The 24,731-nt window shown below is 44.3% G+C and overlaps 1 protein-coding gene across 1 annotated transcript in view; it reads right to left on the bottom strand.

Annotated features, from left to right (window-relative positions):
- The window catches only part of B4GALT1 (beta-1,4-galactosyltransferase 1), a 44,037-nt gene extending 25,806 nt beyond the window's left edge, over positions 1-18,231 (bottom strand). The window contains exon 1 of the mRNA XM_033173269.1: positions 17,845-18,231. Within this exon, the coding sequence (XP_033029160.1) occupies positions 17,845-18,082 (238 nt within the window). The 5' untranslated portion in view covers positions 18,083-18,231. The remainder of the gene's footprint in view (positions 1-17,844) is intronic.
- Between the last annotated feature and the right edge of the window lie 6,500 nt (positions 18,232-24,731).

The following is a 24,731-nucleotide window of genomic DNA, read 5'->3' as shown; positions in this document are numbered from 1 at the left end:
ACTTTAACGGAAAAATCCTACTAGTATCAAATGGGAACCAAAGAAGCTGTCTTACGTTCAGCAGCACTTCTACAGGGTTTCAGACCAGGGGAATTCCCAGCCCTACCCAAAGTTGCCAGGATTTCAGCCTTGGGCCTTCAGCAAAGCAGAGATGATCAACCACTGACTTGCACACGCGTGTGTTTAGGACGGAGGTAATGGGTCATTCACAAAAGAAGGGGGCACACATTTCCATGGGGTAGGACTGGTAGAAAGCAAATGGCTGCTTTTGATTCTGCTTGGATGTGAGCAAAGACAGTCTGTCCACTTTAAAAATAAATAAATAAAAATCTTCTTCTTGGCATTTCCTTTCATATCTTAAGGAACTAAGAAGGGCAATGCACTAACATGTTCAGCCTGCCAGTTTAATAAAACCAGCCGTCACAGAATCATTCTAGCTGGGCAGATAAAAGAAAACAAGTACAGATAAGGGCAAGGAGCAGGGAATTTTGAACATGGAGGCATGAAAAACCCATACGTGAGCCTGGCATACACGACACTGAAGCCAACTTTTATTTTGCTAAGATTTTCCTCCACATCTTACTTCCCAGTTCTTTCTTCAATCATTTCCAAGCCTCTAGCTAAATATTCACCTCCTGGCAAATAGAAGGGGAAGAAATGGAGGCAGTGAGAGATTTTACTCTCTTGGGGTCCATGATCACTGCAGATGGTGACAGCAGTCAGGAAATTAAAAGACGCCTGCTTCTTGGGAGGAAAGGAATGACAAACCTAGACAGCATCTTAAAAAGCAGAGACATCACCCTGCCGACAAAGGTCCGTATAGTTAAAGCTATGGTTTTCCCAGTAGTAATGTACGGAAGTGAGAGCTGGACCATAAAGAAGGCTGATTGCCGAAGAATTGATGCTTTTGAATTATGGTGCTGGAGGAGACTCTTGAGAGTTCCATGGACTGCAAAAAGATCAAACTTATCCATCATTAAAGAAATCAGCCCTGAGTGCTCACTGGAAGGACAGATCCTGAAGTTGAGGCTCCAGTACTTTGGCCACCTCATGAGAAGAGAAGACTCCCTGGAAAAGACCCTGATGTTGGGAAAGATGGAGGGCACAAGGAGAAGGGGACGACAAAGGATGAGATGGTTGGACAGTGTTCTCGAAGCGACTGGCATGAGTTTGGCCAAACTGCGGGAGGCAGTGGAGGATAGGCGTGCCTGGTGTGCTCTGGTCCATGGGGTCACGAAGAGTCGGACACGACTGAACGACTGAACAACAACAGCTACATATACATAGGCTGTGCTGGTCATTGATCGTAATAAAAAAATGTGACTTGATACATAAGGTGGGGTTATAGTTGCCCAATCATTTACTGTGTATAATAAACAGTTGCTTATTGCATTTGGCCTGGGAGGGGCAGCAGGGCAGAAGAGGCAGGGAAAACAAGGGCAGAGAAAGACCCACTATACTGAGCCAGCAGTTTTAGAAACTCAAAGATATATAAGCTAAGTACCAAATGGCTTCTTAAACCAAGGTTACAGTCGCCAAAATGGAATGTCTTGTTGCCATTTTGGTGCAAGACAGCTCTAAAGTCGTCATCGTCCCCAAATGATGGACTGACTGTGATTGATTCTCGAGTTAAACATCTGGCCAGTTCAGATGACTACCTTAAGCTAGGTTAAGAGCTTAAAGAAGAAAAGTCACTTGATGGTGGAAGTGTCAGGTACCATCCTGGTGCCCCAGCACTTTCACTTGGTCGCAAAATGTGTCCGGCACCTAGCTAATTTCGAACACTGGTTTGTGGCACAAGACCTTCCAATCGTCAATATTTGTGCCACCTGAATTTGCTGGTACGTCAACATAGCGATAGCCTGGAAACACCCCTAGCCTCCTTTATTATGTTTGGCTTCCAGCTTCCAGCTTCCAAAGCCAGATTTGGGCTAGGACCACCAGAACAAGTAAAAGATCACAGAGGAACATCTGTACACACTCCAATCTGCGACAGATTTGAATAATAGTGAACACCACATCAAACTGCTGAAGGACAAGGGGGACCCCCTCTCTGCAGGGACAATTCTTTAGGCTCAAAGTTTGCCTTCCTGGGACACTCTGACACAGCATACATAATATGGAAAACAAGACACTCCTGCACAGTTGCTCTTATGCAAAATAATTAATCATCTACAAATCAAGGTAATCAAACACTGAGAAGTCCAGGAACAAGAAAAGCCAAGAGAGTGGGCTTGCTTAATTTGGGAGTTTCCCCCAGTTTTTGCAACGGAGCAGATTTTCAACAGCCTCAACTATTTCACAAGAGGACTTTTATCCACACAAATACAGTTCCATCTACAACCAAATGCCCATGGCCACAATTCTGGAAAAACTAGTGAATGATGACAGACATGGATGAGAGTCTTTCGAGAGGCGCACTCTTCAATTAGAGCAGATTTGAGCATACACTGTCTATGTTAAAGGTCAGGCTCGGCTCTGCACACACAAACAATGTTGCTAAATAGCGCAGTGCATCTGAGCACATTTCCAGTATTCAAACTCTTCATGGGTACATCTGTGTTCATGTGCCTAGCAGCAATGCAGGAAAAAAAACTACCCTACGTTTTCCAACATAACCAGCATATGTCTGAAGCCATGCTAAATATAATTGCAGGACAGATTTCTCAATTTGGTTAAAAACTCATTTTGGGGGAAATGCACCAAAATGGAGTAGGTAAAGGAAAAGGGCCCCTGGACAGTTAAGTCGAGTCAAATTTGACTATGGGGTTGTGGCGCTCATCTCTGCTTTCAGGCCAAGGGAACCGGCGTTTGTCCACAGGCAGCTTTCCAGGCCATGTGGACAGCATGACTAAACCACTTCTGGCGCAACGGGACACCGCGATGGAAGCCAGAGTGCACGGAAATGCTTTTTACCTTCCCATCACAGTGGTACCTATTTATCTACTCACACTGGTATGCTTTCAAACTGCTAGGTTGGGAGTAGCTGGGACAGAGCAATGAGATCTCACCCCGTCGCACAGGTTCACACCTCTGACCTTGGTGAGATAGCTATATCATGTATAATGAGATAAGAATCCATGAAAAGAATTTCAGAAATAGACTGGAAAGAGAAGTTGCTGAATTGCAACTTATTACCAAACTTAAAACCATGGAGAGACCTGGTCTGAATAGAGACATTGGATTCTTATCTCATTATACATGATATAGCTATTTTTAGCCATCTCACCCCTTACTTTTTCCTGTAAGACCAATTGCAGTCATTAACAGTCGTCAACAGGTTTACCACACCTATCAGCCAATCACCTATTCCCACCACCCTTCTGAGTAATACCCCTCCCCACCCTCTCACTATATATAAGGGTCTGGTGACTTCTGTTTCAGTGTATCTGAAGAAGTGTGCATGCACACGAAAGCTCATACCAATAACAAACTTGGTTGGTCTCTAAGGTGCTACTGGAAGGAATTTTTTTATTTTGTTTCGACTATGGCAGACCAACACAGCTACCTACCTGTAACTAGGGTAGTTACAAGTACTGTACACTTTCTGATACAGTGGTACCTCGGTTCTCGAACGGTATCCATTCCAGAAGCCTGTTCGTCTTTCGAAACATTTGAAAACCGAGGCGCGGCTTCCCATGGGTTGCAAGAGCTTCTTGCACTCAGCGGAAACCATATTGCACATTTGGGTTCCAAAAAACGTTTGAAAACGGGAGCATTGACTTCCGGGTTTTCGGTGTTCGAGAACAGAAACATACGACAACAGAAGTGTTCGGGAACTGAGGTACCAATGTACTGTCTAATATACTTGTCAGGAAACCCCCCTCCCCGCGGATGGTAGATTCGCGGGAGCGTTTGCAATATAGAGAACCCCCTCCGCTATTTACCAGTTCGTCCTCCCCCTCCTCCGCCGGAAGCGACCATTCCTCCAGCGCAGAGCCTGAGCGCCGAGGGGATAGCGGGGAACAGGGTCAGGTTCCCACGCTCCGAGGGCGCAGGCAGGAAGGCCGTGGAAGGGGGAGGCGTGGGTTTAGAGTCCCGCGCCTCTTTTGCTGGACAAAGAACCGGAAGGGTTCATTCCTGGACTCTGCAGAGGGACGAGATGGACGTTTGAACTTTTGCTCCACTGTAAATAACTTGCAGAATAAAGAACTTAGTTTAGGAGTTCTGCGTTCGGCGTTTTACTCATGAGCAGCCACTGAACGCCCTTACAATACTGTTCTTTTACTGACTACAAAAAAGGTTAAGACTGAGCCACAGAAAATTCTTAGACTTTTCATTAAGGCTAGTCCTTTATGTGAATGTCAACATTTGATGTCATATGCAACTGTACTTATTCTAGGTGCCTATCTATTGTTTTTGTTTCTCATCTTTTAACTGCACTCTCTGCTTTTTAGACATTATGAAATAAACTTTAAAAAAAAGCTTTACCCAAAAAACCCCAACACCTGATGTCATAGACAGTAAACCACAGAGGAAGGTTTATCCCCAATTGCAACCAGTATATTCCATGATCAGACACACTTTTCCTATTGACTCCCATTCTATTTTACAACACTTTTAGGAGTTTGATTTTAATATATTTCTGCCATTTCCCATCTTCCATTCAAGTCCTAATAAACAAAAACTTTAAAATATCTAGGAAAGTGAAAAGCACTCCCTTCTTGTCCTTCTGCAATTTCTGTTCATAAATGGTTGAGCGCTCTACCACCTTGTCAAAGAAAGGCTGTTATGTGCCATGTACTGATTTATTTGTTCCGGCTTTCCACTAAATTAACTAATAAACATCTTTGACCACAATCCTAATCACACTCAACTAGCCATAAGTACCACTGAACTCAACAGGACTTGCTTCTGAATAGGACTGTGCTATGTAGATGGTCTAAGAAGCGCACAAAATTATTTTAGGCAATATGATCAATATTAGATTCTTAAAACAAAAGTATGCCTAAATCAATAAAAAGACAACTAAGAGCCTGGGCCATTCCTGAATAAAGAAAAGCTAAAATATTGGGGGCTTTTCAGTTGGGGGAGAGAAGACAACTAGGAAACATGACAGATGGTTTTCACATAAAGAGCAGTAGCAGCAAAAGTTAATTTTCTCCCTCTTTTATATAATACAGTGGAACCTTGGTTCTCAAACAGCTTAGTTGATGAACAAATCAGCTCCCGGATGCCAAAAACCCACAAGTAGCCTAAGTGTCCCAGTTTTTGAACGTTTTTCAGAAGCCGAACATCTGATGCGGCTGTTGGCTATTGTTTCTGGGGCTCCTGCACCAATCGGAAGCCGTGCCTTGGTTTTCTAATGTTTCAGGAGTCCAATGGACTTCCAAAAATGGATTAAGTTTGAGAACCAAGGTTCCACTGTATCCAAGGAAAAATAGGCAGCAGATTCAGGATGGACAAGAGAAAAATAGTACTGTATTTCACACAATGCATCATTAACATATTGAATTTGCTGCAACCACACTAGCATCATTGGTTTAAAAAAAAGGCAAATTCATGGCTAATATTTGTGATAGCTAGATGGAACCTCCATGTGCAGAAGCACAGGATCTCGGAATACTCACTGCCGGGGGGTGGGGGTAGGGGCAACAGCACGGGAGGGGTTGTCTACACATGTGACTCGTGGGCTGTGTTTGGCTTAGTGGTTCACACGTTGTGCAGGCCTGAGTCTGCCTCCCATCTGAAATTTCCATACTGCGTGTCCTTTTCGGGCAGCGGATATATTTAGTCTCCTCAACAACACAAGGTCAAAACAACAAGTTCCAGTGCTGCATTTCAGTTACGATAGTATCAGAGTTCAGGCAGCAGCAGCTCAGCAAAGCAATTCATGGAAAGCTAAGAGTCAAGGAAAGTCACATTGCATTGGAAAATGAATTATCTCAATAACTGCATTAGGTTCCTTTAAAATATATATATATATATATTTCACCTTTTAAGTTGAATTACTGAAAGAAATGAACCTTTCCACGATATTCTAATATTTCGAGTTTCACCTGTATATGTGTGTGTGTGTGTCACACACGTTGCTTGCTATATATAGGTTGGATATAGCACAATGTTGTGAGTCCCAAACCTGCAACACTGAAACAAGGAACTTTATCACTACCATTTGGTGTTTGCACACCAGCCAACTGCCTAGTCAAATATTTGACCGTCTGATTTTTGATTGCAGCCAAATGAAAAATCAAATATTCTTAAAAGTCACGATGCCCTGATCCCTGAAGAATCGGTTGCTTGTTTATATGAGTACCTTTAAAATCGGTCGCTGCTTTGCTTTATTTTGATTACAATTTCTGTTTTAAACATTATTTTGAAAATTATAACTGTTGGTAGACCTTGAACAAACACCAAAAAATATTAATTTGATTGCTTCACAACAAAAATGCTCATTGTGAAATGATTCACATTAATGATCAACAGCACAACCCCATGGCTACTTGGAAATAAGTTCCTTTGAGTTTAATCAGATTCATTCCCTAGCAAACACGCACAGGATTGCAGCTAATACACTTACTGGGGGTAAATGCCATTGAACTCAGGGGTTATGTCTGTAAGCATATTGCTTACAGAGTTTGTGGAGTGCAAGACATCCTAAATTCCTGGGTGCAATAAAAGTTAGAATTAATCAAGATTTGGGGAGTTAAACTGTGCCAAACACTGAACTCCTAGGTTCCTTTCCACTTTCATATATTCCACTGCTATCTTTGGAAGCAGGTGCCATTTCAGGAATACATTTCAGTATTTCTTTTGCATTTCTAGACTGGAAGGAAGCAAGACTGGAAAGGAAAACGGGAGTTGATAATGATTACCTTTGTTATTGCACAAATGGATTATGGATAAACTACCATTGGGGACAGATTAAAAACAGTAGAACACCAGCACCATCAAGCTCAAAGTAAATGTACAACAGGAACAGGAACACAATCTACATAAATGTGATGTTAAAGAAAACAAAGGCCTTCTCGCTGGCATCCTTCCAAGAAGACAGCCAACAGCAAAGGCACTAATCTCCACATCAACACACAAAAGGCGAAACCAAGATCATTGTGGCTGCATCTTTAGCTCTGGACCTGGTAACTTCGCCAACAGTAAGCCCTTCCAGCAAGACATTTGGCAAAACCAGACCATTATTGCATTAAAAAAATGGGCTGAACAATGGCTCTCACTGCGTGCAATTTAAAGTAGTGGAAAAGATGTAGACATTGGGCACCCATCTATCATCATACATGTTTAATGCAAGTATAAACATGCGCACACAAATACAGACACCCAGGCAGGCACAAACACACAAAGCTTATAATAACTGGGAGGATAACGGGAGGTAGGGGTGGGAAGTGCATACTAACAGCAAGCTCAGACAGTCAAGCGCTTACCGTTTAGAAGCAAAAAAGCACTTACAAATAAGGCAAGCTGCTTCTACATACTCCAGGGACTCCAAAGGTATGCTTGTGTTTTTAAAATTAAAAAATGGTTTAATGGAGAGGGGGGAACCTGAGAGCCCAGTGTTATAAGAATTTACGGTCTCAAATATATAAATTAAATGTTCATAAATTTACAAGGCAAACACATATATATAAGTATGTAAACCAAGTGTCTGAAATAGTACAGAACAATCCTGAAACCATTTTGACTCTCCCAAATTGACCTCAAATGTTTCTCTGCAAGGAGGAAGGAAATGGGGAAGCCTCTCCATTCTATTTTGCTTACCTGTCTTTAGGGCATCTTTGTGTATGAATAGGGTGAGCCTGTGAGCTGGATTCAGGAATTATTTTACCATCATGAAAGAATGGCCAGGCTGCCCAAGTAAGCAATCACTGGCCATTGTCAGGTATTCTGGCAGACAGGATTTCTGTTGTAGAGCTCCTCCTTCTGTGATGTATGTATGACGCTTTTTGGGGGTGGTCTTAAGCTACAGGGTGGGCAATTTCAAAAGTCTATATAAGGGCTTGCACACCTTTGTTCTGGGTTCCTCCTCCCTCCTGCGTCGGGGGGGGGGCGGCAGCGGTGAGCACCCTGTTGCAACAGTTTAATAAAAATCAGGCTTACTAGCTGCTTTGCTTCTCAATATTCTCTGGTTATTTTCTCTTATCGATACGGAAGCCACTTAAGGACTCTATACGGGCTCTTGGGTACCCATATAGGAAAAAGGAGGTGATTTTGTTGACATCACTAGCAAGGTTTAAGTGTGCTCCATAGTACCCAGAAACTGCAGAAAGTTGGGAGTGTCCACTGGGTATGGGAACTGGGAAATCTTGGGGAGGGAAAAAGCAACTTGCTTTGTTTAACCCTCCACTCCACTTAATAGTTTTCTGGAGGACAGCATGTCAGTCTGGCTGGCACCCTGAACAGCAGCAAGTCTGCCCAAGTGAGAGGGATGCATTGAAGCACAGTCGTACCTTGGAAGTTCAACAGCTTAGTTCTCAAACGTTTTGGCTCCAGAACTTCACAAACCCAGAAGTGACCATTTCGGTTTGTGAACTATTTTTGGAAGCCAAACATCCGGCAGGGCTTCTGCGGCTTCCGATTGGCTGGAGGAGCTTCCTGCAGCCAATCAGAAGCCGCGCTTTGGTTTTCAAACATTTTGGAAGTCGAATGGACTTCCAGAACGGATTCCGTTCAACTTCCAAGGTACGACTGTAATTTGTTATTTGTTAATGGTCCATGTCACCATTAACAAAAAGAGGTAGGCATAATAGGCCAATATATATATATATGTGGACTGTCCCTGGATCAAGTGACTTTTCTTCTCAAAGTTCTCCCAAGTTCTTAACCTAGCTCAAGGTTTTCACCTGAACTAGCCAGATGTTTAACTGAGAATCAATCACAGTCAGCCCATCATTTGAAAAATAAGACTTTAGAGCTGTCTTGCCCCAAAATGGCAAGTATACATTCCGTTTTGGTGGCTGCAACCTTGGTTTAAGGAGACATTTGGTGCCTAGCTTATATATTCGAGTTTCTAACACTGCCCCACCTCACTTTCCACATCAATAAATGCCAAAATAATGACAGTGTTTCTAATCTTTGAAAATTAGGAAGTTAGGTCTGCTTCAATACTGTTTACACTGACTGGCAGCAGCTTTCCAGAGTTTCAGGCGGTGTTTTCTCACACTCCTTACTTGGGGATGCCGGCAATTGGACCCGAGACCAGGCATAGGCAAACTTGGCCATCCAGATGTTTTGGGACTACAGCTCCCATCATCCCTAGCTAACAGGACCAGTGGTCAGGGATGGTGGGAGTTGTAGCCCCAAAACATCTGGATGGCCGAGTTTGCCTATGCCTGCCCAAGACATTCTGCATCCCAAGCAGCGGTTTTACCACTGAGCTAGGGCCCTATGTCTGATGCGAACAATGTTGCGTGTTTAGAAATGGTGTTAAGAAAGTCTTGTTTCCTTAGACTTTCCGTGGGTGGATTAACATTGATCTGTTTCAATAAATGGGAACAGCCACTTAGGTTTCTGTTTTCCACGCCCCAAAAAAGTGACGTTTTTTACAATCCTTAGGTAAAGAGTTGCACTTTTAGTTCACATTCCCTCAGAGTTACTACAATAGATACGGTCTGTGTGGTTTCATTGACTGTTGCTATGATGCATAACATAGAGATAAGGCCCAAAGTAATAGCAGAGTATGCAAATACAATAAAAACTGGTCTCTTCCAATGTAAACTGAACACTTTTATATTCTAAAATACTAACATAAAACAAGGAATAGTACAACAATAAAAAAGATTTGCAATCAGTTTCATAGGTGAATTTGACTGTGGAACAATTTTGGGCACGTTAGAGTATATATATCTGTGGTTTAATTATATTATGAGGGGGGATAAAGATTTTTTAAAAAATACTGACCAAAATGAATAAAATATTTGAGTTCACATATAAAACTAATTTAGATTTTCAAATATAAGCTAAGTTAGAGAGAACTAGAGCTTGATTTGACTTAATTTAAAAAAAGAAACACTAATAGCCACGAGCTACAATAAACAACTGTACTTCTAACTAAGTGGGAGAGTGATAAAACCTATCAACTATTAACACTCTATGTAAGAGAGAAAAAGAAAAGAGAATATTGCCAATGATGTCAACAAACTCCAAAACATTCATTTAGAGCTTCCAAATGAATTGTATTTATTTAAAGGACTTATAACCTGCTTTTTTTAGAACCCTGCTCCACAAAGAAGCTCAAAATAGATATGAGAGAAAGCCAAGTACAGATACTGTGCAAAACCATTTAAATAGCCATTTCATAGCACTATCAAAAGCCTAACAGAAGCAAACCAAAACAAAAGCTCCGTTGGTTAGAGCATAGTGCTGATAGCGCCAAGGTTGCAGGTTCAATTCCTGTATGAGGCAGCAGCATATTCCTGCATTCCACACTAGATAATCCTTAGGGTCCCTTCCAACTCTATGATTCTAGGAAAATATATTAAAAAGTCAGACTCTGGCACAATACCTCTAGTTTATAGCCCCTCCTTATATCAATCAGCAAAGGATTTAGGGAAGAGTTAGGTCTTTAAGACCCTCTTCAAGACTGTGATGCATGGGGCCTGCTTACGTTTACAGGAATGGGGCCACTGCCAAAAAGTCCCTACCGCAACTGCCTGGATCTCCTTCACCAACAGACACTTAAGCAGGCCCTCCAGTGTAGATCTTCAGAGTCTGGGCAGGCTGGATAACAGCAGTCCTTTAAGTAACCCAGCCCCAAACCATGTCTGCACTCCACAAGGGCAGAAGAACTGCATGACTTGAGCAACAGAGGAGGGAGGAAGAAAAGCACAACAACATGCTAATAATTATCTATTCCAAGGCGAGGAGAAAGAAAGCAGTGGATTTCGCCATGCTTCACTGTAGCTGCAGAGCAGACCTCTCTGAGCAACTGAGCACCAAGCTTATATAGGCATTCTGCCAATATTGAAAAGTAGACTGTTGATAATTCAGGACATTGGCTGCAATGGGAAGACGGAAGGCTTCATAGACTGTACTTGCGCTCCATGAAGTGTCTAAACAAACAACTTGGGTTCTTTGGAATCCTCCCAATAAATTTTCAAAAGAGATTGAGAGAGAGAAAATATTCCTTTAGGGAGAACACGAGGCTTGCGTCGCACCCTGAAGTTTCCTGACTAACCTGAGGAAAGCAAGAAACATAGAAAATATGCAAGAGAATGAAGTAGAAGTGGCAGAGGAGACTAGCTAGAGCACATGTGCTCAGAAGAAACCAGCTTGGATCAAAGAGATGAGATTCCACACACAAAAAGCTAAGCCAGTTTTTTTTGGGGGGGGGGGGTTCCTTCATTCACATTTCCGTTTTGTGCAGATTTTTAAAATGATTGACGTTTTACTATGTTTTATGTGTGCTGGAAGCCGCCCATAATAAGCTGTGGCTTTCTCAGCTAAAGCAATGGTACAAAAAAGCAGCAGGAGCTGGACCTATAAATCCCAGCACAAAAGGAAATGGGGATGAGCCTGAACTCTTCGAGACACATTGTAAAAGGCACAGGTTACTGAGGGGAAGGCACACCTCAGCACAGAATGCGTTTAGACTGAGGATGGTGCTAAATGAATTTAGGAATAGGAATAATTTATTATTGGCCAAGTACATTTTCCAACATACTTGGAATTTGTTTCGGCTACATTGCAATGTAAACATACAGACACTGTTCCTCTCACAATACAAAGAAGTAAAGAAACACCACCCATATTTTACCTCCCCTTAAGCTATACAACTACGAATTTAACAATTTAATGGCACAAGGGAAAAAACTATTCTTGTGCCTGGCCGATTTTGTATATGAAGTCCTGTAGCGACGTCCAGATGGAAGTAAATCAAGCAGATGATGACCGGGATGTAAAGGATCTGCTACAATTCTCTCTGCTCCAAAATGGAAGGGACACTCCAAAATATCTGCTGAGTCACAACCAGTGCAGACAGGTTGGGCTGCCCTAAGGGGTGGAGTTGAGGGGCAAGAGCCAATCGGAACACAGTCTCTCAATTCAAGACTGGATTTGGTCTTGCGTGACAAAAACAACCCATGTGGGAACTGGAAGTATGGCCAATGGTCAGAGGTGTTGGGAGCTGTAGTGTGCATATATAGTGGTACCTCGACTTACGAATTTAATCCGTTCCGAATGCACATTCATAGGTCGAAAAATTCGTAAGTCGAAAAAGCGGTTTTCCCATAGGAATGCATTGGAAACGAAAAATTCAGAAAAATCCGTAAGTCGAGTAAACCGCATCTAAAATTTGTAAGTTGAGTAAACCCCATCCAAAACTGCCAACAGATGTCCTTCAGATGTCAAAAAATTCGTAGGCGGGCAGGCACTTTTTTCATTCGTTTGTCGAGTAATTCGTAAGTCAGGGTACCACTGTATATGTCTGTGTGTGTGTGTGTGTGTGTGTGTGTATGGCACCATAGGAGCCAACTCCTAGGGACCAAGGCCTCTTCAGCCCTGTCCCCATAAAATTTTGGACACCCTCCCCAAAGTTGATGGGCACTGCCATTCAAATGGTGTGTGCGTGCCACATCTTGTGATCAAATATGAGGGGTGGGACTTACTTGCCCCCCCCATTTTTATTCAAGTTGGCACCCCTGTATGGCACCATGTTGTCTAACTCTGAAGCAGAGGCGTGTGCCTGTGTTGGCAGTTGCTACAAATGATAAGCTGCAGAGTTAAGCATTATCCAGAGTTCTCGCATTTCACAGTCCCAAGCATACAAGCAGCCACCTACCCAGTCCCTTTTGTTCTCCAAACACTTTGCTATAAATTTATGCCCACAGCAATTAAACAGACTACACCGCAACACTTTATGTTCCAGAGTTTCCACCGCTGTTCTCCACACTGACCCCAGAAGTTCTTCCGGAAGAATCCCTCCGAACTAACCTAACGTGACTGCATAATGGAAACTATCAAATCCCGCCAAGGCAGTCACCTTTCAGCACTTTGCGTATGTAAGTTGTGTTATGTATGCCGAAAGTAAACACCTTCCATGTTCAAGGAAGACATTATCTGGGAATTCAACTCTGCCAAGTACGCTCTTACACCCGGAGTTCTCACAGTTCAGTCCCATGCACACAAGTTCTCGCTTTATCGACAAGGGCAACCAGCCCATGCCAAGGTTTGCTTCCTCTCAGAATGCCGATTGCACAGTTACCTAAAAGGTAAAGGAATCACATTGTTCTGGGGCACATGCAGAGTGCCAGCTGAATCAAGTTCCTTGGTAACATTCTCAGTTGGTACAAGTCTGTCCAGAAGTTTTAAATGAAAACAATAACTTTAGTATTTAATAAACCATGAAATTCCAAAAAACTATTGTTAAAATTTGTATACTGGAACAAAGTTGTAACTAGGAACAAAGCAAAGATTAATAATAAATTATTGTTTCAGGAACTGTGGCAAGAGAAGAAAAGGGGCTTCCTAAATTGTAGCAAATGTCTGGGAACACCCAGTTCTGGGAACACCCACTACTGAAGTGGGTATGGAACAAAACAGTGCCTGCAAGGGAGATCAGCAGGAGCCTGGTTGTCTGAGTTGCTAAAAAGAAGCCCACGAAGCATCACTTTAATATATATAGTCCTTGATACTAGACATATATGTAATGGTTGGGTGGGAATGGGACTAGAGTACAATTAACAGAAACAGCATAAAGGACACCAGGATGTATATAATCTATAGAAGCTGGATAAGTGGAAAAATAACTTAAGACAGATATTCCTTTTCTTAATTTAGGAAAATTCATACCCCACCCTTCCCAGCTGCTGCTCCCAAGGTGGCTAACAAAACATAAACACAATTGAAAGAATAAATCAGTTTTCAACAAATAAGACAGCACCATATCCCACAACAACATGGGGTGGGGGTGTGAATCGGATTCAACCAAGGCTTGCAAAGTCACAGCTGCTGCATCTTGAGCCATGAAAAGACCTGCAAAAGTGTCAGAACAAAACTCTCGACGACTGCCTCTTGCACAGGAAAAGGCGTCAAAGAAAAGATGGAACCCACCATACCAGCTCAAAATTCCCTTGAGGAATTGTGGTCCAGGTTTTATAGGTCAAAACCAGCACTTTGAATTGCGCCAGGAAACTAATTGGCAGCCGGTGTAGTCAGGCCAAGATTAGTGTAATATGTTCAAACCTTCTTGCCCCAGTGAGCAAACTGGCCGCTGGCTGATGTTTCTGAACCATCCACAGAGGCAGCCCTATGTAGAACGCACTGCAGTACTCTAACCTAGAGCTTTTACCAGAGCATAGACAACAGTAGTTACCGGTAGGCTATCCCTGTCCAGATAGGGACGCAGCTGAGCCACCAGCCAAAACTGGTTTTGGAAGGCGCTTGGTGCCACTGAGGCCACCTGAGCCTCAAGCGACAGTAAAGGATCCAAGAGTATCCCCCAAGCAATGTACCTGCTCATTCAGAGGATGTGTAACCCCATCAGAAGCAGGCCACCTCCTTAGATGTTAAATAGCATAGGGGATAAATAGCATAGGGGATAAAACTGACCCCTGAGGAACCCCACTGAAGAACACTGCCCAAGCAACACCCTCTGGGAATGGCCATCCAAGTAGGAGCAGAACCACCGTGAAGTGGTGTCACCCGCCTCAGACAGCTGCTCCAGAAGAATGTCATGGTCGATGGTACTGAAAGCTGCCGAGAGGTCAAGGAGAATTAACAGAGATACATTTCCCCAGTCCCTCTCCTGACAGAGATCATTATACAGGTGGTGAAAGCAGTTTCTGTGCCAAAACCAGGCCAAAACCCTATTTGAAATGGATCTAGAAAATCTAGAATCTGGCCTGGGGCTCTTGTTTCTTTTAATGTATACATTTCCTCCTCTCTCTCTCTCTCTTTAAAACAGCGTTTCTATCCTATTTGTATTGTATACATTTCCTCCCACAGTACTGTATCTATCCTATTCACATTGTAACTATGCATGGGACATTAAAAAAAAAAAGTAATGTAACTCTAAGAAAGGTGAGGCAACAAATCCAAGCACTTGCTAAGGAAAACACAGTCTCTAGGGGCAGGGACAAATATTCAGCATGCACGATATCTGAAAACCTCACAAAATGACTGCTTAAACTTAAAGTATAGCCAGGGGGCCCAATAAGCCCCACAGAGAGAGACCAACCCATTTCCCCCCCCCAGACCCTCTAGGTCCGGCTCCCTCAACCTCGGCCCTCCAGATGTTTTTGGCCTACAACTCCCATGATCCCTAGCTAGCAGGACCAGTGTTCAGGGATGCTGGGAATTGTAGTCTCAAAACATCTGGAGGGCCGAGGTTGAGGAAGCCTGCTCTAGGACTCCACTGGTTTTTGTAGCAGCAAAGGGGGGGGGGGAGAGAATTAAGTGGGTTGAGCAGAAAAGTTCAAACATATCAGCCTAGGTCATGGGCGAAGAAGCCAGGGCAAAATCAAGCAAATTAATAAAATTACTTAACTGACCAATTGCATCAGAGATAACTCAGTTTGCCCCCCCCCCAACATAAAGCCTGTCCCGCTCCCCTTATAAATCCTGGCTATGTCCATGGCCTAGCACAGCGATCTGATAAGAAAGCAAATGTTCCGCCCTCTAGCAATCGGATGATTCATTTGATGAGCAGGGAACGGTAACAGCTCCTCCTAAGCTGATTTGTACAGCTCAGCAGAGGAGGGTGAATGCAGCACCCAAACCAAAACTGGTTAGCCACCCTTGAGCTAAAGGAGCATCCAGGGCACATGCATGATGATCAGGGAAATATTCCACAGAAGTGAAACTAAACAGAAACAGCAATGTGGATGTTAAAGATATTAGCAGGGCCATCTCACTCATAGGCGCTAGGGGTGCGGGGCAACTGAGCGCCGGGCTCTCAGGAGCGCCAGGCAGAGAGTCCGGGGCCCGAGAATTGAGTCCAGGGAAGAGCCCGCCAATTGGAGCACCGTGACAGGCTCTTCTGCTGCAGGTGGCTCTGCGCCGTGAGTTCGGGGGCAACCAAGCCATAGAGATGCTGAAGCGGCCGGCTAGCTCCGCCCTCCTGTGCACCTGGGACTGGGCAACTGGGGGGGGGCACCAGGCGGATCTTTGCACCCCAGCGCCGCATATGCTTAAGACAGCCCTGGAAATTAGAACCGGAATGAATACCATTTGGACACGCACCCCCAAAACTGCAAACCTAACTCTAGCAATTCCGAGAAGCTTCTGGCTTGTTTTTCCTGAGACACCAGCATGTTCACCCATGGCATGTATAGTGATGCTAGGGTGTGGCAATCGCCCTTAGGATTAAAACTGAAGGCAGAAATGTGGGCAGGTGAGAGGTGAGAGCAAGAACATTACAGAAACATGGTTCCTGTTGCTGCCGTGTAGGGATCGGTTGTTCAAAAGAAACATATCCACTGGGTTAGAACGTCCCCTGAATTGTTTGGCTCCTGAATGATGTCTAACAAACTATTCCGAGGAGGAAGAGGCTACAAAGGTAGAAAGAAAACGTGACTAGGTTATAAAATTACCGTACACAACTTCAGGGAGGCAGTTTATAAATCTGCAAAATTAATAACAAACAAAGCAAACTGTATGAACATAGAAGTACTGCAGCAAGTGTAGATAGATTGGCATGCCCACTGGCCCAGCTATGGAGAAGACTGAGGCCTGCATTTCTGCTGGTTCCTGGCTCAGCAGACTAGAGGCAGGGAAATATTATAGCAGTGCACACTAGCGTAGCAATATGCCATACCCCTGACCACTTTTGGCACACTTGCTAAAGAGGTTTGCTCTCTTTCCAGTGGGAAAGATCCGGAACAATACAGAAATGGAGATTGCTCACGGGGTTCTGTGGCGCGTCCAGATAGCTGTCCTCGCATAAAATTTAAAAGTTAAACCAGCGACACCTCTTCTTCAGTAAGGGGAGAGAACATGTTTGCCTATGGAGGAGGAAGAAGCGCCTCTTCGGCAACGTGGCACATGTGATTCATCCACTTACAAACGTTTTCACAAACATTGTCAGAAGTTGCACCTTCAGCAAGACAGATCTAGAGCTATAAAGAGCCACTCCGGAAAGGTGGGGGGAGCTTTGAGGGAGGAAAGGGGTGGCTGTAGCATAAGAGGAAGTTACCATCGGCAGCCCAATTCGAGGCAAGTTTACTTCAGCCCAAGTCCCACTGAACTCAAAGGAAGTTCCCTATCCGCAAGTGAGCAGCCACGCAGTCCGATCCTGTGCGTATTTACGCAGAGGTCCCACTGGGACCCCCTCTTCCAAATAAGAGCGCAGACTTTATGGGGTAAAAGATGCCCCTCCTCACACGCTTTACCACAAGGGATACAAAAGCTATGAGGCACTGTGTTCCTCGGCACACGCACCACCCCACCGCGTTTCATGTACTATTTAGCCCGACGAAGACCTCTGGAGAACTCAAAAGCTTGCTCACTGTTTTTAGACGGTTTAAGACCAAGCCAAGCAAAGGCATTGCCCAGTTTGTGTAACAAGCCATACTAGGGAAGAAACTTACGAACCCAGCACGCTAGCTTTTTATTATAAGTTCCGCTACGTTTAATCCAAAGGAAAGAAAAAAAAGGGATGGTATAAAAGGGAAATTAGAGGCGCACGAGAATCCGCGCCTGGGTTGAAAAGAGGCTTCCGAAAGAAGGACGGGCAGTCGAAGAGACAGGAACAGGAAAGGGTGGGGGAAGAAAGTGGGGAGCTGGGAGGAAGAGCCAGGGAAGCGCGTGGGGTTCAGGAGGCTGAGATGGGGGGGGGGGCAACCCGCGACGGCAGCGTGGTGGGCAAAGGGCCGTCGGGGCTGGCGAAGGAGAGTGGGGGACGGGACACGAGGAAGCAAGCTGGAGAGTGAGAGGCCGGCCGATCCCGAGACTTACCCAGATGAGGAGAAGGCTCGGGGCAAGAGGCGTTCGGCTTAGAGGTATTGGGGGCCGTCGCCGCGGGGTCCCGCCGGGAGGGCGCAGGGCCGCGGGGCACCGCCGCTTCCAGGCTCCACTGGAAGCTGAGTGTGCTGCCGGCCAAGCAGTAGAAGACGACGGCCAGGAGATGGAGGACGCAGAAGATGACGAGCAGGCGGCAAGCCTTCTGCAGCGAGGCGCCGGGCAACTCCTTCATGGTGCGCGCCGCCGGTTCAGTGCTGCTCCGAGCGCGGCATCCGAGGGCGCAGCATCGCGGCGCGCTCGGCAGGCCAGGGAAGCGACGGCACCGCTACAAAGGCGCCCAGGCGCTCCGTAGCTGCCTGCCTGCTGTCCTGCCCGGCGCGGATTGGGGAAGGGGGGGCGGATTGTGATGTCAGGCTGGGGCTCCGCCTTTCCCCGCGGCGGAGGGGCGGTGGCTCCTGCTGGGGAGCTCCTCCTCCTCCTGGAGGTAATGTGGCAGCAGGCAACCCCCGGCTTGGAGCCTTTGCTTTGCCAAGCCTCCCGGAGGCTGCGAGGAGACCCCTCCGCCACGCTCACCCTAAAAGCAAGCCCACGTTAAACCTCCCTAAGCCGGCTGGCTGACTTTTGAGGATTTGGTGCAGTGAAGGCCGCGTTCACACAACCTATTCTCGCGCTCTTCGTGTACACGCGCTCGCCTGGCTTATCTAGCGCGCCCCCTGGCGGCGACTTTGCGTGCGCGCCGGCAAGCAGGTCCGGCGCTAAATCCTCGCGCGCGTAGAGGTTGCTGGCTGCTGACCCCCAACTGGCGGGGTTCGCGACAAGCACGTGCGAATGTGCTCATTGCTGTGAAGGAGGTGGGTAGACCGAGGCAGTCGTTTTCTCGGTTTTAGTACTGTGAACTGTAGGACGGCGGGCATCTTTTTGAATGTTGTCCCCGGTTAAATAATGAGCATTCAAGCTCCATGCACGCAGCAGGCCAGCACATCAGGGAGGGGACTGTGCTAAACCTTTCTCGTTGGGGCCCTAGTTTTCTACCAGGAAGGACTTTAGTTTTTTAAGGACAAGGCCCTCAGAGAGATGGTTCGCACCCAGGTGTCAGAAAATGAGTGGCAACACCTCAAATCTGCCATTGTTTCCTAAATCTCCGGTCATTACAATTTTAAGCACCGCAGATAGAATTTCATAGCTATCCTATGACAAACTACTGTAGTGCTTTTCAGTGGAAAGGAAGCCTTCTGTGGTCTCTCAATTCCTGGAAATTGCACAATATTTCTGCATGTAATTATTGAATGGGCCTTTTTCTTTTCTAAACTTGTGTTTCTTGGTAGCTTTGCATTGACTTACATAGATACCTTGTTAGTTTTATTTGCTAATTTCTTGTAACAAAAACTCCCAAGTGGCTTCTTTATTATCTCAATTCAAGGTCCCATGTTGTTGCTGTTCTCCCACCTGCCTGCCTGCCCACCCTCCTTGAGTTCAGGCCAAAGGCTTATCTAGTCCAGCATTCTAGGCTGTGGCTGGTATTCAGAAGTACAGGAGAGACAAAAGCTCAGTTGGTTAGAGCATGGTACTGATAACAACAAGGTTGCAGGTTCGATCCCCTTATGGGACAACAGCATCTTCCTGCATTGCAGAGGCTTGGATTAAATGATTCTCAGGGTTCCTTCCAACTCTATGATTCTATGAATTCTAAGACTTTCAAGGGAAAGTTGCAGTGTATCCCCATCCCTTCCTGGATCCCTCTTCATCTAGTGCAAGGAATGAAAAGCCACCTTCCAAAAACCCTATCATAAGCTGTTTGGAAATTGAACATGTCATTTCCCTCTTCTCTTTCCTCTTCCTCCACTGCATTGCAGGGGGTTGGACTAGATGACCCTCAGGTCCCTTCCAACTCTACAATTTGATGATTCAACATTCTGAGCATCCTGGAAGCTCACAGGCCTTTGTCAGTCCACTTCTTGATTTTATTTTTATTTACAACCATATATGTCTGGGGTACCTTCAGAGTTTTTTATTTTTTTAAATATAACCCTCTTTTGCTTCCAGTTCCAGTCACCCTTGTCCACCATTAGAGTCTTAGGATGACTCATGGTGCAATCCTATCCTCTGGCTGAACTGTCTTGTTGCAGCATAGGATCAGAACAGTCCTGGATTTAGGGCGGTGTGGGCAGTTCCCTTGCACAGGACGCTGAGCTGAAGGTGCGTTTGGGGACGCCAAATTTTGAACAAAGTCCACCCCCTGATCAGAAACAAAATCTCCCTGTGCCAGCAGACCACGGTGACTCTAATGTAGCAAGGCCATTGTACCAGAGACACAGTGTCGAAGCTCTTACGCAGTCTGTTTGACCTTCTCCTAAAATAGGCAAGCAGCTGACACACTCACACACCACGTTCTAGGAGGAGGAAGTTATGTGTCCAGGGTAACGGGAGCAAAGCATTTGGGTTTATTGCAGAGAGTAGCCCCTATATTTGTTGTATCAGCAAGTTCATGTTTGAGCTTTTAAAGACCACTTGTATGAATATAAACCGGAGCCAGAGATTTGTTAATTTTTAACTTGTCAAGAAGTCCTAGAGCTTCATCTCTTGTCAATACAGTGGTACCTCTGGTTAAGTACTTAATTCGTTCCAGACGTCCGTTCTTAACCTGAAACTGTTCTTAACCTGAAGCACCACTTCAGCTAATGGGACCTCCTGCTGCCGCTGCGCCGCCAGAGCACGATTTCTGTTCTTATCCTGAAGCAAAGTTCTTAACATGAAGCATTATTTCTGGGTTAGCGGAGTCTGTAACCTGAAGCGTATGTAACCTGAAGTGTATGTAACCCGAGGTACCACTGTACTATTTTCCTAAGTTCTTCAGACTCCTTTACTGAAAATGTCGGTTCGAGCCCAAGTATTTGCAGCGGTGAGTGACGCAGAGGATAAATTCAGCTGCAACTCATTTTTCTTAGAAGACAGCTATGCAGATTGTGAGTTCCGTTCCAAATACATCTGCTTCTAGAGCAGCAGGATCTGGGTCGCAGCTGAACTTTGAAAAACAAGATTACGCATGGCAAAATGTTCCAACAAACAGACTATGGATTAAGCTCAGGTATTTTAATCAGTCACACCTTATTTTCTGGGGTAGTTTAGCCTCCTGAAATTAGGTGTAATTAATGCATAGGAGCTGACTGACCAGCCAGCCCGGGTTCTTCTTTTCCCGCAAAGAATGTGGGGTGGGTGTGGTATTGCATATTTGAATTGCATAAAATAAAAGAAAGCTCAGTTCACCCACTAAGGAACTAATTACATTTCCAGATGACCTGTTTATTGAGAGTTCATCCTTTTTTTAAAAAAAAAGTTTTTTATTGCTTTTATTAATTACATCAACGAATTCACATAATATTAAACATAATTCTATGACTTGTTGCAAACAATTATGTATTCAAATATTTTCTTTGTGTATCCCTATACTCTGCCGAGTATTGTGACTTCCCTCCCTTCCATCCCTGGTTTTCAGTCTTCTCATCATTCTCTCGCTTTAATTATTGTTCATTCCCCATATGTACATTCTTACATATTTACATTCTTAATTTGTTCTTATCTACATCTGTTATCGAATATTTTCACATTGCAAGTATTTTGTTAAATCCTGTTGGTGTTATCGTTTTATTACCAGACTTTTTAAAATACTCAATAAATTTACTCCAATCTGTTGTGACCTTTTGGTCTCTCTGGTTTTTTATCCTTCCTGTTAGTCTAGCTAATTCCAAGTATTCTATATTCAAATATTTTCTTTGTGTATCCCTATACTCTGCCGAGTATTGTGACTTCCCTCCCTTCCATCCCTGGTTTTCAGTCTTCTCATCATTCTCTCGCTTTAATTATTGTTCATTCCCCATATGTACATTCTTACATATTTACATTCTTAATTTGTTCTTATCTACATCTGTTATCGAATATTTTCACATTGCAAGTATTTTGTTAAATCCTGTTGGTGTTATCGTTTTATTACCAGACTTTTTAAAATACTCAATAAATTTACTCCAATCTGTTGTGACCTTTTGGTCTCTCTGGTTTTTTATCCTTCCTGTTAGTCTAGCTAATTCCAAGTATTCTATTAATTTGTTCCGCCACTCTTCAATTGTAGGTAGGTCCGGCGTTTTCCATTTTTGGGCCAGCAAAATTCTTGCCGCCGTGGTAGCATACAGGAATATCTTTTGATCATTCTTTATGATGTCACTTCCCATTAATCCTAATAAAAAGGCTTCGGGTATTTTGTGAAAGGTATATTGCAACATCTTTTTTAGCTCATTATATATTGCTTCCCAGTATTGCTTTACTTTCTCACACCCCCACCACATATGGAAGAAGTCCCCATCTTTCATCTTACACTTCCAACATTTCTTGTTTCCTGTTCTATACATTTTGGCTAATTTGGTTGGGGTTATGTACCAGCGGTATAACATTTTCATCAGATTCTCTTTTAATACTGTACATGCCGTAAATTTAATGGTGTGATTCCATAATTTCTGCCATCTATCATACTGAATGTTATACCCCAAATCCACCGCCCATTTTATCATAGCCTCTTTCACAAGTTCATCCTTTGTGTACCACTCTAATAAGTAGTCATACATTTTGGTCAGCAATTTCCCTTTCCCTTCCACAATCTCCATTTGAAATTTAGATTTGCTTTTTTCAAAGCCGCCTTTTCTTTTATCCTCCTTAAATATTTCATTCACTTGATGATATTGTATCCATCCAGTCATTTTATCCATTACGGCCTCATAAGGTTTTAACTTCCATCCTTTATCTGAATCTACCAATAGGTCTTCATATGTAATCCAGATCCCTGCCATATTTACTTTTTTCACTGTCAGGATCTCTGTTGGGGATAACCATTTTGGCGTCTTCCTTTCTAATAAGTTTTTATATCTTTCCCAGACTTCGTACAAGGATTTTTTAAATACATGTGTTAAGAAATCTTTATGAACTTTAACTTTTTCCCTCCACAGATACGCATGCCACCCAAACCTGTTGTTAAACCCTTCTAGGTCCAATATATCTGTATTTTCCAGCAAGATCCATTCTAATTTGTTTGCAGAGGTTCATCCTAATTTGTTTGCAGAGAGGTTAGATGATGTTGCATCCTTTCCAGTCACTTTCCTTCTTGCAAAAAAAAAAAGTATGGAGGGTTTTTTGTGGTGGGGGGGAGGCAAAGTAGGTTTGTGGCACAATCTAAACTGAATCCTACTCCAGAATAGCAGCAGACTGGAAGTGCACCAAATTCATGATTTAAACTGACATATGGTGCAGGAACACTATACACAGGTGAGTTTCCTGAATAATTAACAAAAAATCATTTTAAGCAGGGATTATATTGTGCAGGTGTTGTAAGAGAAAATCTGCCCTTATTCCCTTATGGGGTACACAAGAGCCCTTGCAAAGTCCTCTGCAGGTTCTCCATTGGTAGGAGTAAATGACAGAGGCCAACCAGAGAAAACTGAGAAGCAAAGCAGCTAGTAAGCTTGATCTTTATTGAAGCTGTTGCAACAGCGGTGCTTTTCAGGGAAAAAGACCCAGAACAAAGCCAGCATGCTCTTATAAAGACATTTCAAAATCCCCCTGGAGTCTAGCCCACCCCCAGAAACATCAATCACGGAAGAGGTGTAACCCAAACTCATCACCCAGATGCATCACACCTACAACACACAAAAAGGCTGTTATCTGATGTGGCCAGAGGAAGAATGAAGGATTTGGTGGCCAAGGACCACACAGGGACAGGGCTTGTTGAAGCAGCCTGGACAGAAAGCTGCCTACCTCTAGTCTACTCTAGGAGTATATAAAGGGGCAGACTTGTGGGCTCAGCCACCAGGTTTTTAGCCACATTTGTTGCTGGTTTGTCTCAAGAGACAATGGAGTATGCTTCCAGGGGTGAAGTCAAACTGTTGCGTTAGCAGCACCGAAGCGACCTCTCTGGGGCACAAGCCTGAGCAGTGTGTATGGGGGTCCCAGGCTTCACTGATATGGTCCAAAGGAAAGCAGAGCAATACGTTTGGCACCAGCTTGGCTGCTGGAGTTGCTGGAAGGAGATGTACAAGGTGCAATCCAACCATCTTAGGGACTCCACTCGGGATTTGTGTAGGGTTTACTCCTTAGCCTTTTCTTCTCCCAAATATATCTCCAAAGGCAGTGGACGTTTAGGATCAGAGTTTTCCTTCTCCTAGGTGGGCTACCTTCTCAGGTTGACAATCCCCACCTGCCTCTCACTTCCCTCTACGGCACATGCAGAAACCGCCTTCTTGACCATCGGACCCACTATTGGTCTTGTCCGCTCAATCCATCAGTGCCTGTCTTCGAATGCAGGTCAAGTCCCTAACTCATGGAGGGTTTGAGATCCATTGGCTTCCCTCACCTGGTTTAGCTGGCCAGTCAAAACTATTTCCTGGGGTGTGGTCACTCTCACATGCTGACAGTTTCTAGGAGCCATGGATGAGAGCTGAGTGCAGGATGGGGACCAACGCTGGACAAACTACCCCAGAAAGAGCACGTGTCCCATAACACTCCAAATAACCTCACTTATACATATAGATAATAAAAACAAGCAGGTATAAAAGCAAACACTAAACTTCTGCTACGTAATCCAACAAGGAATACAAATCTTGTAAAGTTCCCAAGTAATGTATATGGGTCTGTATTGTCTCGTGCCTTCTTGTACCAGTAAAGAATGATACCATAGTCATTTCCAAACCAGATAAAAAAGACATAATATTTTAGCAGTATGAAATACAACTTTAAGCTCACATCCCATCCATGCAACCCAGCGGAACATAAGGCAGCCTTTGCCCAGCCAGCTGGCCTGCAAATGTTCTGGGCCACAGCTCTCATCTGTCCCAGCAAGCACA

The sequence above is a fragment of the Lacerta agilis genome, chromosome 16 (genome assembly GCF_009819535.1).
Source record: "Lacerta agilis isolate rLacAgi1 chromosome 16, rLacAgi1.pri, whole genome shotgun sequence".
Lineage (NCBI taxonomy): Eukaryota > Metazoa > Chordata > Lepidosauria > Squamata > Lacertidae > Lacerta > Lacerta agilis.
Note: the sequence above shows the minus strand (reverse complement) of the source record. Positions and strands in the feature narration are given on the sequence as shown.